At 37.6% G+C, this 13223-nt stretch overlaps 2 protein-coding genes across 2 annotated transcripts; one reads left to right on the top strand and one right to left on the bottom strand.

The window, feature by feature from the left end:
* Positions 1–5528: 5528 nt before the first annotated feature.
* On the bottom strand, positions 5529–8509 carry LOC125209970 (protein NRT1/ PTR FAMILY 2.7-like). Its single transcript, XM_048109547.1, has 5 exons — positions 8350–8509; positions 7957–8174; positions 7297–7799; positions 6085–6598; positions 5529–5959 (listed from the first exon to the last, which is right to left on the bottom strand). Exons 1-5 carry the CDS (start codon positions 8468–8470, stop codon positions 5678–5680), a joined length of 1638 nt encoding a protein of 545 aa, XP_047965504.1. The 5' UTR covers positions 8471–8509; the 3' UTR covers positions 5529–5677.
* Positions 8510–10122: 1613 nt separating this feature from the next.
* LOC125209251 (protein ALP1-like) lies at positions 10123–11439 on the top strand. Its single transcript, XM_048108856.1, has one exon. The coding sequence runs from the start codon at positions 10123–10125 to the stop codon at positions 11437–11439; it is 1317 nt and encodes a 438-aa protein (XP_047964813.1).
* The last annotated feature ends 1784 nt before the right edge of the window (positions 11440–13223 follow it).

Here is a 13223-nt window from a genome sequence, read left to right as displayed (position 1 = left end):
TAAACTCAGAGATATCCAACCAAAAGCAAACATAAACTTCCATAACAACTGTAAATAAGTCTGAATCCAGCAGATCAAAGCAAGAAACTAGAGTTGCGAAACTTAGAAATCAACAAGGTACTAAACGAAAGCAAATAAAATTGTTTCTTCGCCTCAACAAGGCGGTGTTACACAGCAGCAAAATAACAATGACGACGATGAGAACCACGGTGGCCAGAATCCTCCATGTCCAAGTGCGCAGCAGTCGAAGATAAAAATTTGAAGTAGGGAACTTGAACTAGAGCTAGGAGAGCGTAGAAGTGGCTGATCACGGATTCTCCTCTTCTTCAAGGTTGAGCTCTTTATATATGTGAGGCTCTGATCCCTAGGGTATCCCCTCTGGTGATTTTACGCTCCTGCCCTTGAGTAAGACTCTTTAAAATAATTTGCTCTCGCTCCATTCTGCTCCTGTCGCCAACTTTTGATTCTCCCAGGTCCGAACGACGACTTCTGATTTTTGCTTCAATTTCATCTCTTTTGCATCTGCCAGGTCAGGTAACAACAACTCCTGGGTCCGACAGGTTTACTACGCACCTAAACTCAATAACGCACATTAGCGCCCCAAATGCACAGAATTTTAACCCTAAACCGATGCATGAAACGGGCCTTATCAATGGTGTAATATGATGTGGATATGTGATTTGTGCAATAGATATGTTTATCTATAGTTTTCAAGTTAATTGATGGAATATATGGATATGTAATTGGTGCAATGGATATGTTTGATGTATGGTATTGAAATTATACAATGGAAATCCCGGACAGATACCAGGCTTGATTTGTGACAGAATATTATAAAGGATCATAGAGACATATGCATATGAATATGAAATTGTTTATGATATTTATTGTTTTTGGTTATATATATATATTGGTTTGTGTTAAAATGACAACCCCTCTTAAAATGACACCGTGACACCACTTATACAACAATATTATAAACGCTACACAACAATATTACAAACACTACACAACAATCTATAGATTGCTTGTATAGTGTGTCGGATATTTGGACAAGAAACATTGCTTTGGATAAAGACCAGCAAATTGCTGACCGTATTTTTCAATTTTTTTTTTTGCCACGTGGCAGCTTATTATTCGTCCACGTGTACAAATGATTGGCTAGGAATGGCGGTATGGTGTTATTTTAAGGGGTGGTGGCACCCTAACATGCCCCTATATATATTATAGTTAAAGAATATGCTTGATATTTACGTGATGTGAAATTAAATTTGAAATTTATATACACTGAGTTGTGGCTCATATAAACCACTAATATTTTTCAGGAATAAGATATGAGTGAAGTATTTGGTTGAGATGAGTCGTAGGAATTGCACATGTTATCGAGGGTCGGCGGCTGACGCATTTTGGCAACCTTCTCCTCCTCATCATTTCTGCATGGAGATAAATGTACAGTATACAGAGTGGTGAGAGGGTCCCACTGCAGTTTAGAATGTTTTGGAGAACCATTCCACGGTAAAAAAAAATGATAATGAGACTATTTTTTTTTTTGGAATGAGAGAGTAATTAATTAGTTACTACTACTTCTCTCTTTGTAAAGAGTAAAAAGAAGTAATTTTTATTTCATGGTTAAAGATAAAAAATGATTGATCACGAAGATATATACTTAAAACGTCATGAATCATGACTAGAGATGGAAAGGGAATGTGCCTGTCAAAGATAATTTACAAAGAGAATTAAAAAAATTACAATAATATTTATTACTATTGGATGAAAAGGTAATAATAAAATAAATTCTATTTGATATTGTTTTTCTATAACTCAAGTTTAAAAATCATATTTCCTCCGTCTTACTCAAAGCGACACACCGTGTTCGGTATGAAATTTTGTGAAGAGAATATATTAACACACTATGTTTTGAATTACTATACATACATGTTTCTTTTTTTTGTGTGTAATCTAGTATGTAGAAATAGAATTTACACACAAACACGTATAAATATATACCAGTAAGTACTACTCTCTCCTTCCTATAAAATCTATCACACTTATGGGATGGTATGGAATTTTAGGAGGTTTTATTTTATGTATTAAATCGAGAGGAAAAATATAGTAATTTTTATATTAATGTGAGAGAGAACTTTTTTTTAAAAATAAAAATGTGATATTTTTAGTGGGACAAACTAAAAAAAAATGAGACATTTTTTATAAAACTGAGAAAATATATATTACTAATATGTAGCAGTTGCGAGCTGCGATTCTTTTCTCATCACCAAAAAAACAAAAAACAGTGAGAATTAAATATGTAGTGAAGCACTTAACTAAATGATGCATGTGGAAAACTAGTAGTAGTGCTTCACTCACTATCCTCCTTACCTTTAACTATAGTGCATTTTGTAATCTCACTGATACATAGCTATCAAGTATAGGATACTAAATTTTTCTACAAACTCCATTACTGACTGACTTTAATATCTTCTGTCATTCATTCCTGCATAGAAACAATTTGGACCTAGGAACACTCGTACGGTACTCTATCCGTCCTTCAATAAGAGTCACATTTTGTCATTTCGATTCGTTCTACGATAAGAGTTCTATTTCACTTTTAACATAAATGGTCTCACGATCCATTAATTCACTTCACTCATATTTTATTATAAAGCCAATATAAAAAAAAGTAGCATCATATTCCACTAACTTTTCCAACCCACTATTCTTTACATTCCTTAAAACCCATGCCAAGACCAAATGCAACTCCTATTATGGGACGAATGGGGTACTTATGATGTAGTACTACGTAACATCATCTAACTGTTTGTATTATAGGAAACACTAATCGTAAGATAAAATTGTCTCATTTAGGAACATAAGGAATGTGATCAATTGCTAACTATTTGCTAACTGATAACTACTATCATTTCCTAGTTATTAGATCGTTTGTATTACATAGTTTTAAAATGGCATTTTCATCATTTTTATACATAACAATTTTCGTGATTCCCGCAATGTCAACGCGTAAAGTAATAATGTCAACTAAATGCCTTATATGTCAACTAAATTTGATTAACATTAAACATGTATATGATTGACATTATATATACTATGGGTTGATATGAGTCTGAAAGTCGAAAATATTGAAAATTTAAATTATCAAATTTTATCATCAAAACATATGCAATTCGCATTTTGTTAGAATACTTATAAAATTAACTTTAATTATAGTAGTACGTTTTGTGAAAAAAAAAATAGTTATCAAGATAGTTATATGAGTTTGAAGTTTTTGAAATATTTTTAAAAAGTTAGTTATGAGTAACAAAATTGAGTTTAAACAGCTTATTGACATTGCGTGAAAATTGATTTTGGCCTTTTACTTTTAGATGGATGGCCTAAATTTGGAAGTAGTTATTAATTTAAGGTATAGTTAGCAACCTAACAGGACCTTGAGAACATTTATATGTATAATATAAGTCTTAGTTTACATGCAAATTTTCTTTTATTTCAATTTCCACCTAGAGAGGTAGTTAAACTGCTTATAGCAGATGTTATTAGTGTTTTTTTAAAATTTGTCAGACATTCGTAATTTAATTTAAAGGACTACGGCCCTCTTTAGCACCCAAAAGATCTAAGATTACTCTTATATCCCAACTGGAGTTTAGTATTTGGTTAGTCGGGTTAACAGAAATCAAAATTTTCTATTGTATTCGATGAAAACAAAATCGATATATTTGTGTGAAAGGAAATTGATACCATAAGTGTATAATACTGATATATTGATATAGAACATAGATACGTTGATACGTTGATATTTGTTTGATTTTCAAAATATATGAAGATTTTTTTAAAATATTTAATATATGCAAATAGAATATCTTTTAATTACTCATAAAATTATCTTTTATCATCTTTGTGAAAAATTAATTTAAACTAATAGAATTGTGAGTAATTTAAAATTCCATAGTAGTATATTTTTTATGAGGGAGAAAATGGTTACCACCAACATTTTTCAATCTTACCCAAACTCAACGGCGGATCCAGAAACCAAATATTGTGGGGTCGGACTAGAAAATAAATATTTAAATTAATTATTTTTATAAATATATATTGTATTAATATAAATAATTAATGCGAGAATTATCGATATTATGAAAATAACATACTCTCTCCGTCCCAAGATAAGCGAGACATATTTCTTTTTGGGATGTCCCATTATAAATGAGTCATTTCTCTTTTATAGCAAAAAAATCCGACTTTTACTCTATTCCTCACATACTTTATTCTCTCTTTACTTCTCTACTTTTCTGTCTCTCATATTTTACTCTTTCTACTTTAACTATTTAAATATCAATTCCTTAAATCTCGTGCCCAAAAGAAGTGCTTTGCTTATCTTGGAACGGAAGGAGTATAATTTTTTCCTTAACATCCCAAATTTTGAAAATTTAATTTGAATATGAAGAATAAGGTTGAAATCTACATTATAAAATTTAAAAATATGAAATTAGGGAATATTAACTTTATATTCATTAAAGTACTATGTGTTTATTTTAAATAAGTTTGATTTATTGATACGTAAGAAATATATTTAACCTTAATTGAAATTATTTGACGAGAATTTATTTGAAATGAAATTCTATTAATTATTACAAACAAAGAAAGAAATTTTCACATCCTATTTTACAGTTAAGATACACCATAATTCAGAATCTCGAGATATTTAATCTACAGAGTACTCCATTAACTTTAGTTAAATTTTATTTTTAATTTTTTTTATGAACTTTGTAAATATTAGGAAAAAGAATGACTATACAAATACTTTTCATATTTCATTCTCTCTCCTCTTCTTCCTCAAAAGCGCCAAACCCAGTTTCATCTCTCTCTTTATGGAAACAAACCGAAAGAATTCTCTACATCTCTTCATTCTCGATAATCGCCGTCTCCCCTGCTGTGAGGCCGCCGCTGGATTCCGGGCATCATCTCACCCTACGTTGATGGGGTCGAAGATGCGAACGTTGTGGGTCGGAGGCTGATGAATAGAGCTTTCCGGCGGCACTCTGGGAAGGGTGGTGGGGTCGGCCGACCCCACTCAACCCCACCTGGATCCCCCGATGCCCAAACTCATATACTAATAACTTCAATGATCCAAAGTGGCTCTATGATCTCGTTCTAAAAAGATCTTAAGGGGGTTATAGGACATCACGATCCTATATCAATATAGGGACACACACACACACATAATATGAAAACATTGAATAATTTTATGGTATGCCATAACAAAAATAATTGAGTTAATTAAAAATATTTCTGTATGGGATGGCTCAAAATCATTAGTCATAAAATCTAACTTGATTATTGTTTAAATACATCACTATACACCTATCACTCAATTAGTTATATGAGCATTGCGTGCCACCAATATTTAAAGAACGTCATCATTTTTTTAATTTTTAATACTCATACTATCATTTTATTGACTTATAATATTATTGAGATTCAAATTACATAAACTAAACAATAATGATTACACTCATAAATGATAAACTTGGTGCGGAAGAATGAAATTGCTCCAAAACTTACCATTTCATTGACACATTACAAACATGGAACAAGCATATAATTACTTCATAAATAAGTACCAAAACACACAAACACTTAATTTTACCCATTTTGATAAAACCATCATCTATGCTGCCTCATCCTTGCTCACAACTTCCCCATTCTTGTAGTGATACAACCAAGAAATTACAAGAAAATACCCAAAATTAGCAACCCCAATCACCACCATCACCCAATACACATAATCCAGCCTCCCCTCATCAATATCATCCGGCAACCAATCCGTAACCCTCCTCATAAAATCCACCACCGCCGTGCTCAAGTAAAACGCCACGCCAACAAGCATCGCCACCATCGCTGTCGCCACCCCCTTCAAACATGCCGGAAACTCCTGATAATACAGCCCCACCTGCAGGGGCGAACGCAGAAATAAACATTAGTAGGGACTATAATTTTAAAATATCATTTAAAAATATATTTTTAGGCATTAATAACGACTTTTATATAATAATAATAATATAAATAAGGGCCCACCTGCCCCGGGAAATGGAACGCCTCCCCGAGGCCCACCACCACCATCTGAGGCACCAGCCACATCACCGAGATGAGGTGGCGGCGCCTCCTCGCCTCCACGACAGCGGAGAGCGCCATGCTGGCGAAGTTGAACACGTGGCCGATGCCTATTAGCTGCAGGGGCGTGAGGTCCTTGCTGCCCGGTGTGAGGCGCTTCCAGGCCGGCCTGACACAGCGGTCGATGAGGACGACGCCGAGGGCGGTGGAGAGGAAGGAGAAGATGATGATGGAGCCCGCGGAGAAGGTGAAGGTGGAGGTGAGGCGGCGATCGGATGCGAGAGCTTGAAGGATGGTGAGGCTGAGCTGGACGCCGATTGGGGTGCCCAGAAAGATGCTAGAGGACCATAAAGGGAGAATTCTGATTACGGATTTTAGCTCTTCTACTTGTTGGACTGTGCACAGCTTCCATGGCCTCGCTACCGACCCGTTTGGTAGGATGTCGCCGTCAACCTTCACAGCCGCGCGGTTTAGTTGGCTGTAGGAAAAATTAGGTCAACATAATCAGCGCGTGATTTGGATAATAGACTTGTAATTTTCGACTGTCACGTCAATATTCTAAATACTAGAAAATTTTCAATTAATATATGAGTATTTTTAGTAAATACTTCAAACAATGAGACAAAATGAACCACTTATACACAATAACGTATGTTATGTTTATCCATGTTAGCTTACAATTTAAACAATCCCTTCTTATTTGAAGTTGGTACAAAGTACAAACAATCATGCATCATTTGATGGGTATGGCTTTTGACAAGTTTAAAGTGATACTGCTTTTTTTTTTTTTTAAAAAGTAAAGCATATAATAGTAGTTATGTAGTAATCAGTAGATTTGATAGAAGAAAGAAATCAATAATTAACAACCAACATGATTCATATGTTTTGAATATTTTACAATGTTTGACTATTGTTAGATCAATTTATGAGCATGTTGCAAGTGGCATCTTCATTCTTCCAATATAAGTACATCGATATGTTTATATATTCAAAAAGTTAAAAGATGGAAGGAAAAAAATAAGTGTACTGGACCAGCCTTTTTTCCATAATACATGTTATAATAATGTAGCAAATGCGTGACATAGCAGAATGATAATATTATACACCAAGCAAAGTGTGCAGCAAGCATAGGATTCTGAGATATGAGTCTAAAATAAGAAAAAGCAATCAATTTACCTGAACCAGTTTGTTGGTGCATCTTCATCATCATCATCATCTCCATAGTAATAATCTCCGGTGGTCGTCTTCATCTTCCTCTTCCTAAACGCCGCGACAGGCACACGCAGCAACCCTATAAAAGGGCTGGCACGTGTCTCGTTGCGGCTGTAGTAAGGAGCCCCGAGGAGGAAGAGGGCTAACGCGAGGGCGTTGGCGGCAATTCCTATCCCGAAGCCCCAACGCCAGCCGACGTTGTCTTCCACATACACAATGGCTGTGGATGAAAGGAAGGCAGCGCTGTACATGCTGAAGAAATACCAGTTGAAGAACGTGGCCTGCTGCTGCTGCTTTGCTAGCTGGTTTGCTCCCATCGTTGCTATTGTGAATCGTGTTCCGCCTAATCCGATCGACGCCAGGACCATGCCGGAATACAGAACTGCGTATTGGCCTCCCGACGCTGGCTCCGTGGGCCCCGGCTTCAGCCCGTCCACTGCCACCGTCAGCAGGAAAAGTATGAGTCCCTGCATCCATAAAAATTAGTCAAAATCGGTAAATTAAGAGAGATAGAAAGACGAAATGATTAAAAGTGTTATTACTAGAAAATCAGACTGACTAATTTTGGTGGACCGACCAAAATGGAAAAATGAGACTATTTTTTATTTACGATATTTAACTTACCAGTAGAGAGAGGAGAGAGGAAATCCAGATGACGGAGAAGCAGCCGAAGAGGGAATCAGCGGCAACGGCGGCGAGGAGAGGCAAGAAGTTGATGCAGCCGCTGACGACGTTGCTGATTTGGGCAGCATCGATGCGTTCGATGTTGAACTCGTTGATCAGGAAGACTATAAGGTTGGACGACCAGCCGCCGGAGGCCACCGTCAGCCCAAATAAGGTTGCTGCTCATCACAACCATAATATTTTATTAAAAATTAATATTAGTGCAGCATCTGTTGTTTAATACCAGATACAATCTTGCAAATCGAATACCCCTTAAGGTATCATTAGTGCAGCACATGTTGTTTAATATTAAGAGGTCGGTTTGATAGGATAATTTCAAGATAGAGGAAGTACCTATGATGAAGGGGGTGGTGATCCAGCCGCCTCGGCGGTGGGCTGTGGCGGTGGGAGGTGGTGGTGCTTCTGTATCACTGGAGAGGGACGTGTTGTTCCCACCACCATGCAGAGAAGTCATATTTGTTGGAAAATGAGCTTCTTTTTTTTATGTGGAGACTACTTTCTCAAGGTTGAGGGGTTATATAGGTGGAATGGTCGGGGTTATTCTCAACTTTTTAATTATGGATTGATAAAAAAATTATACTATTCTCTATAGCTTATTATTGTTTTATTGGTTTTGTAGATATAGTTTATTATGAGAGCATCTACTTTTGATTCAATGATAGCTAGTAATCAGATGTATTGAGGTCAAATTCGAACATATTTTATTGAAAATATCTAAACTTCAACATAATCAGTTTCTGGTTAATCTAATTTATATTTCCATTGAATATGCGAGGCAAATAGTATTGGGTCGACACGGATTTTATCAAATGAAAAGTGAAATAGTTGATGGATGTGTTGTGTTCATAATGGAGGAAGAATCCAATCATTTAGAAATACGTTGATGGCTTTAATGTCGAAAGGAATTTAAACTGGGATTGAATTATACTACTATATGAGAACGAAATTGTAACAATTGAATTTAAAATGAACGCACGAATCATCGTTAAATTTTTGTATACAAAGGTATTTAAGTATATGGAGGATGTTGGTTAAAAAGTTGAAATATAAGAATATATTTTTCTATAAAAAAGAATAACGTACTCCCTCCGTTCCATAAAAATAAAGATGTTTTTCATTTTGGGATGTCTCATAAAAATATTCTCTTCCATTTTTAATAACTTTTTTCTTTCTGATAAGGCATTCTGCACTAATAATACTATAATTATTTTTTCTTTCTATATCTCTTTTATTTTACCAATTATACATTAATTATTATGTCGTCCCAATTGTCTATATTTTTTTGAGACGGTGGAGTATTATTTCGTGTATGTCAAATATGGCTGTCATGGATAAATGGAGTTTATGTTATCAATTAACAAGTTGAAAAGTTGGTAATTTGACTAATGATAGTAATAAGATGGTTCTTAAAATTAATAGTGGAAATCGATTCATTTTATCACCAATTTAATTTTGTAATAAATTCTACTCCTTCTGAATTGACCTTAGTGGACTTAATTGGTCTTACTAATCCTACTAGTCATAAATAAACTCATGTGTATCGAATGTACAAGGTCAAATTTAATTAATGGTATATTTAGAATGCAAAAATTGGAGTATAATATATATCTTGATTTCTATAAATTGGCTACAATATAAATTAAACTTGTTGTAGCTTTTAAATTTCAACTATATGTAATAACAGTCTCAAGTTTTACAGCAAGTTAAACATATAATGATGGAGAGTAATAGGGTGACACTACGTTTAGAGTGACATCATAAGAGCATGAATAACGCTACTGGGCCGGGCCGCAACTCGCGAGTCCCGGCCCGTGTTTAGCGTTGGACGACGATGCGGCTCGGCCCAGGCCGGTCCCGAGGACGCAGTTGCGTCCCGGGGCCTCTCCCTCCGTCACGTCCAGGCCGGCGATATGCGTGCCCGGGCCGCATCGGTTGCGGCCCGTCCCGGCGTTATTTGCGTTCGGGCCGGGCCGCAAGTCCCCTCCGAATTTTTTTTTTTTTTGTTTTTTAAAAAAAATTCGAAAATTAATATATAAATATCACTCTTCCATCCATTTTCAAATCACTTCAACTTCATTCCCTCTCACTCACCATAAAATTCGAAAAATGAATCCTCGGCGTGAAGGCCAACGAGCAATCGAAGCTCAAATGGCTCGAATGTTAGAGACGGCGATGCCCGCAATCCAAGAAGAAATCAACAACGAGGTGGAACGCTATCAAGCTGCTATCCAAGCGTGGAACGAGCAACACGACCGGGTACCGCGTACTCGGATGTATATCCACCGAGACCGTGAACAAGCTGGTTTGCGGCTTTTCATGGATTATTTCTCTGCAGATCCTCGATGGAGTGATCAGATGTTCCGTCGCCGGTTCCGGATGCGGAGGAATGTGTTCTTGCGCATTGTCAACGCAGTTGTGGCTCGTGACGCGTACTTTATGCAAACCTTCGATGCTGTCGGGCGGCAAAGTATATCGACTTTACAGAAATGCACATCCGCCCTCCGCCAACTCGCTTACGGAACAACTGCAGATATGTTTGATGAGTACCTCCATGTGAGCGAGCATACTGGACGCGCTTGCCTAGCCAAATTCTGTCGGGCAGTGATCGAAGCATTCAAGGACACATACTTGAGAAAACCAACGTCCGACGATGTTCGCAGATTGGTGCGAATGCACGAGGAGAGGCACGGCTTCCCGGGGATGCTGGGCAGCATCGACTGTATGCACTGGCCGTGGAAGAATTGTCCAATGGCTTGGAGAGGAGCATTCACTAGCGGGCACAAGGGCTCGCATCCAACGATTGTGTTGGAGGCCGTTGCCGACCAATGGTTGTGGATCTGGCATGCCTACTTTGGAGTCGCTGGGTCGAACAACGACCTCAATGTGTTGAACGGGTCTCCATTGTTCAACGACTTGTGTGCCGGGCGAGCGCCTACCGTAGAGTTCACGGCCAACCACCGTCGGTACACTATGGGGTACTATCTGGCAGACGGGATCTACCCTAGATGGCCCGTGTTCGTGAAGACCATCACATGTCCGACTACGGATAGGAGGAAGTTGTTTGCCAAAAAGCAAGAGGCGGCTCGGAAAGATGTGGAGCGCGCATTTGGAGTTCTCCAATCACGTTGGGCTATAGTGAAGGGACCGGCCCGTGGTTGGCACCGTCCGCTAATCGCCGACATCATGTATACATGTATCATAATGCATAACATGATCGTTGAGGACGAGGGAGACAACGCCACTGACTGGAGCGACGATCCGCTCGTCAGCGCCAGCAGTAGCTACACTGTCACCGATCCGACCGTGCAAGGTGTTCCTCCCGACGTGCGCAATGTCATGGCCCGTTCAGCGGCAATGCGCCAAGAAGATCAACACACACGCCTCCAAGCGGATCTAATTGAAGAAATTTGGAACCGCAATTGACTTATGTTTTAAATTTTTTTATTTTCGAATTTTTAAATTTCAATGTTGTAATTTTCTATTTTCCGACTGAACAATGAATTTTCTCGGTTTTAATTGTTCAACGTATTCTATTTTACGATTAAAATTTATTGTGAATAGTGCAGATGAATAGTTATGGCATGAGTTGTGGCCCGAGTTGTGGCCTGCGGTGTTAGATGAGTTGTGGCCTGGAACCCCTAATTTGAGGGAATGATGACGTGGAGGGGACTTGCGGCCCAAATTCGGGCCAGGGTTATTCATGCTCTAAGAGCATCATTAACCTTGACCCGGATTCAGGCCACAAGTCCACTCCACGTTTTCATTCCCCTAATTTTCAGGTTCAGGCCACAACTCTTATAACCCTGCAGTCCCCATCCAGATGAGGACCTCATCCAGGCCTCAACTATTAAATTGTACTATTCACAACATCAAACTATTTTACTCCAAAAAATTCATTGTTCAGTCGAAATTAAAAAATTACAAACCCTAGAAAATAAAAATTACAAGTCCTAGAAAATAAAAGTTACAAGTCCTAAAAAATGAAAAAAAAAATCAAATAAAGAGTAAAGGCCAAAATTGGTCCTGAACATATGACCATTTTACGTTTTTGGTGTTAAACATTATCTTTTGGATCTTTTTGTCCTGAACATATGAAAATTTGATCATTTTGGTCCTCCGTCAACATTTCCATTAAAAATTAATGGTCAACAGGTTTAATCCCGATTTTGACCAAATTAAACATTTAATTCTGATTTTCTATTCCTTAATTAATTCTCTAATTATTTTTATAAACATTAGACTTTGGATGGCGTGCCACGCGTGGTTCTCCGGAGCGAAATCGCATTTCGTGTTACACGACGCCGGCGGGGTGTCGGCGGCGATGAAGGCAGTGCTGGAGCCCTGGATTAGGGCGGGGAGGGTGACGCTGCAGGATATTAGGGCACAGGCGGAGTACGATGGCTACTACTACAACCAGTTTTTGGTAGTGAACGATTGCCTCCACCGCCACCGCTACGCCGCCAACTGGACTTTCTATTTTGATGTTGACGAGTATATTCATCTCCCCGACGACACCACTCTGGAGTCGGTGTTGAAGGATTTCTCCAATAATACACAGTTCACCATTGAGCAGAATGCAATGTCCAGCTCATTCTGCTTAAACGATCCATCTAGAGACTATTCAAGGTACATACTATTAAATCATCTAATAAATTCCTAAATTGGAGTTTGATTTTCAAAAATAATTTACACATGTAATGGGGGTTCGAGAAGCTTCAATTCAGAGACATGAGAAGCAGAATAAGGCGAGATCAGAAATACGCCATTGTGAAGATGGTGATTAAATTAAATAATATGTTTATAAAAATAATTAGGGAATTAATTAGGGTGTAAAAAATCAGAATTAAAAGTTTAATTTGATCAAAATCGGGATTAAACCTGTTGACCATTAGTTTTTAACGAAAATGTTTACGGGGGACCAAAATGATCAAATTTCCATATGTTCAGGACCAAATGATCCAAAAGATAATGTTTAAGACCAAAAACGTAAAATGGTCATATGTTTAGTACCAATTTTGGTCTTTACTCTAAAAGAAATAGAGGATAGAAGTGAGAAATAGGTGGAAGAATGTTTAAGAATTAGGATATAAATAACCAAAAAATGTATTTTTTTTAAAAATATTACGGGGTTCGGGTCCGGCCCAAACACCCCATAACGCTAGGTCGGGACGCAACAGGGCGCGGCCTTGGAGGCTCTAACGCAGAGC

This window comes from Salvia hispanica, chromosome 3 (assembly GCF_023119035.1).
Source record: "Salvia hispanica cultivar TCC Black 2014 chromosome 3, UniMelb_Shisp_WGS_1.0, whole genome shotgun sequence".
In the NCBI taxonomy this organism is placed as follows: domain Eukaryota; kingdom Viridiplantae; phylum Streptophyta; class Magnoliopsida; order Lamiales; family Lamiaceae; genus Salvia; species Salvia hispanica.
This window is presented reverse-complemented; position numbering and strand designations above follow the sequence as displayed.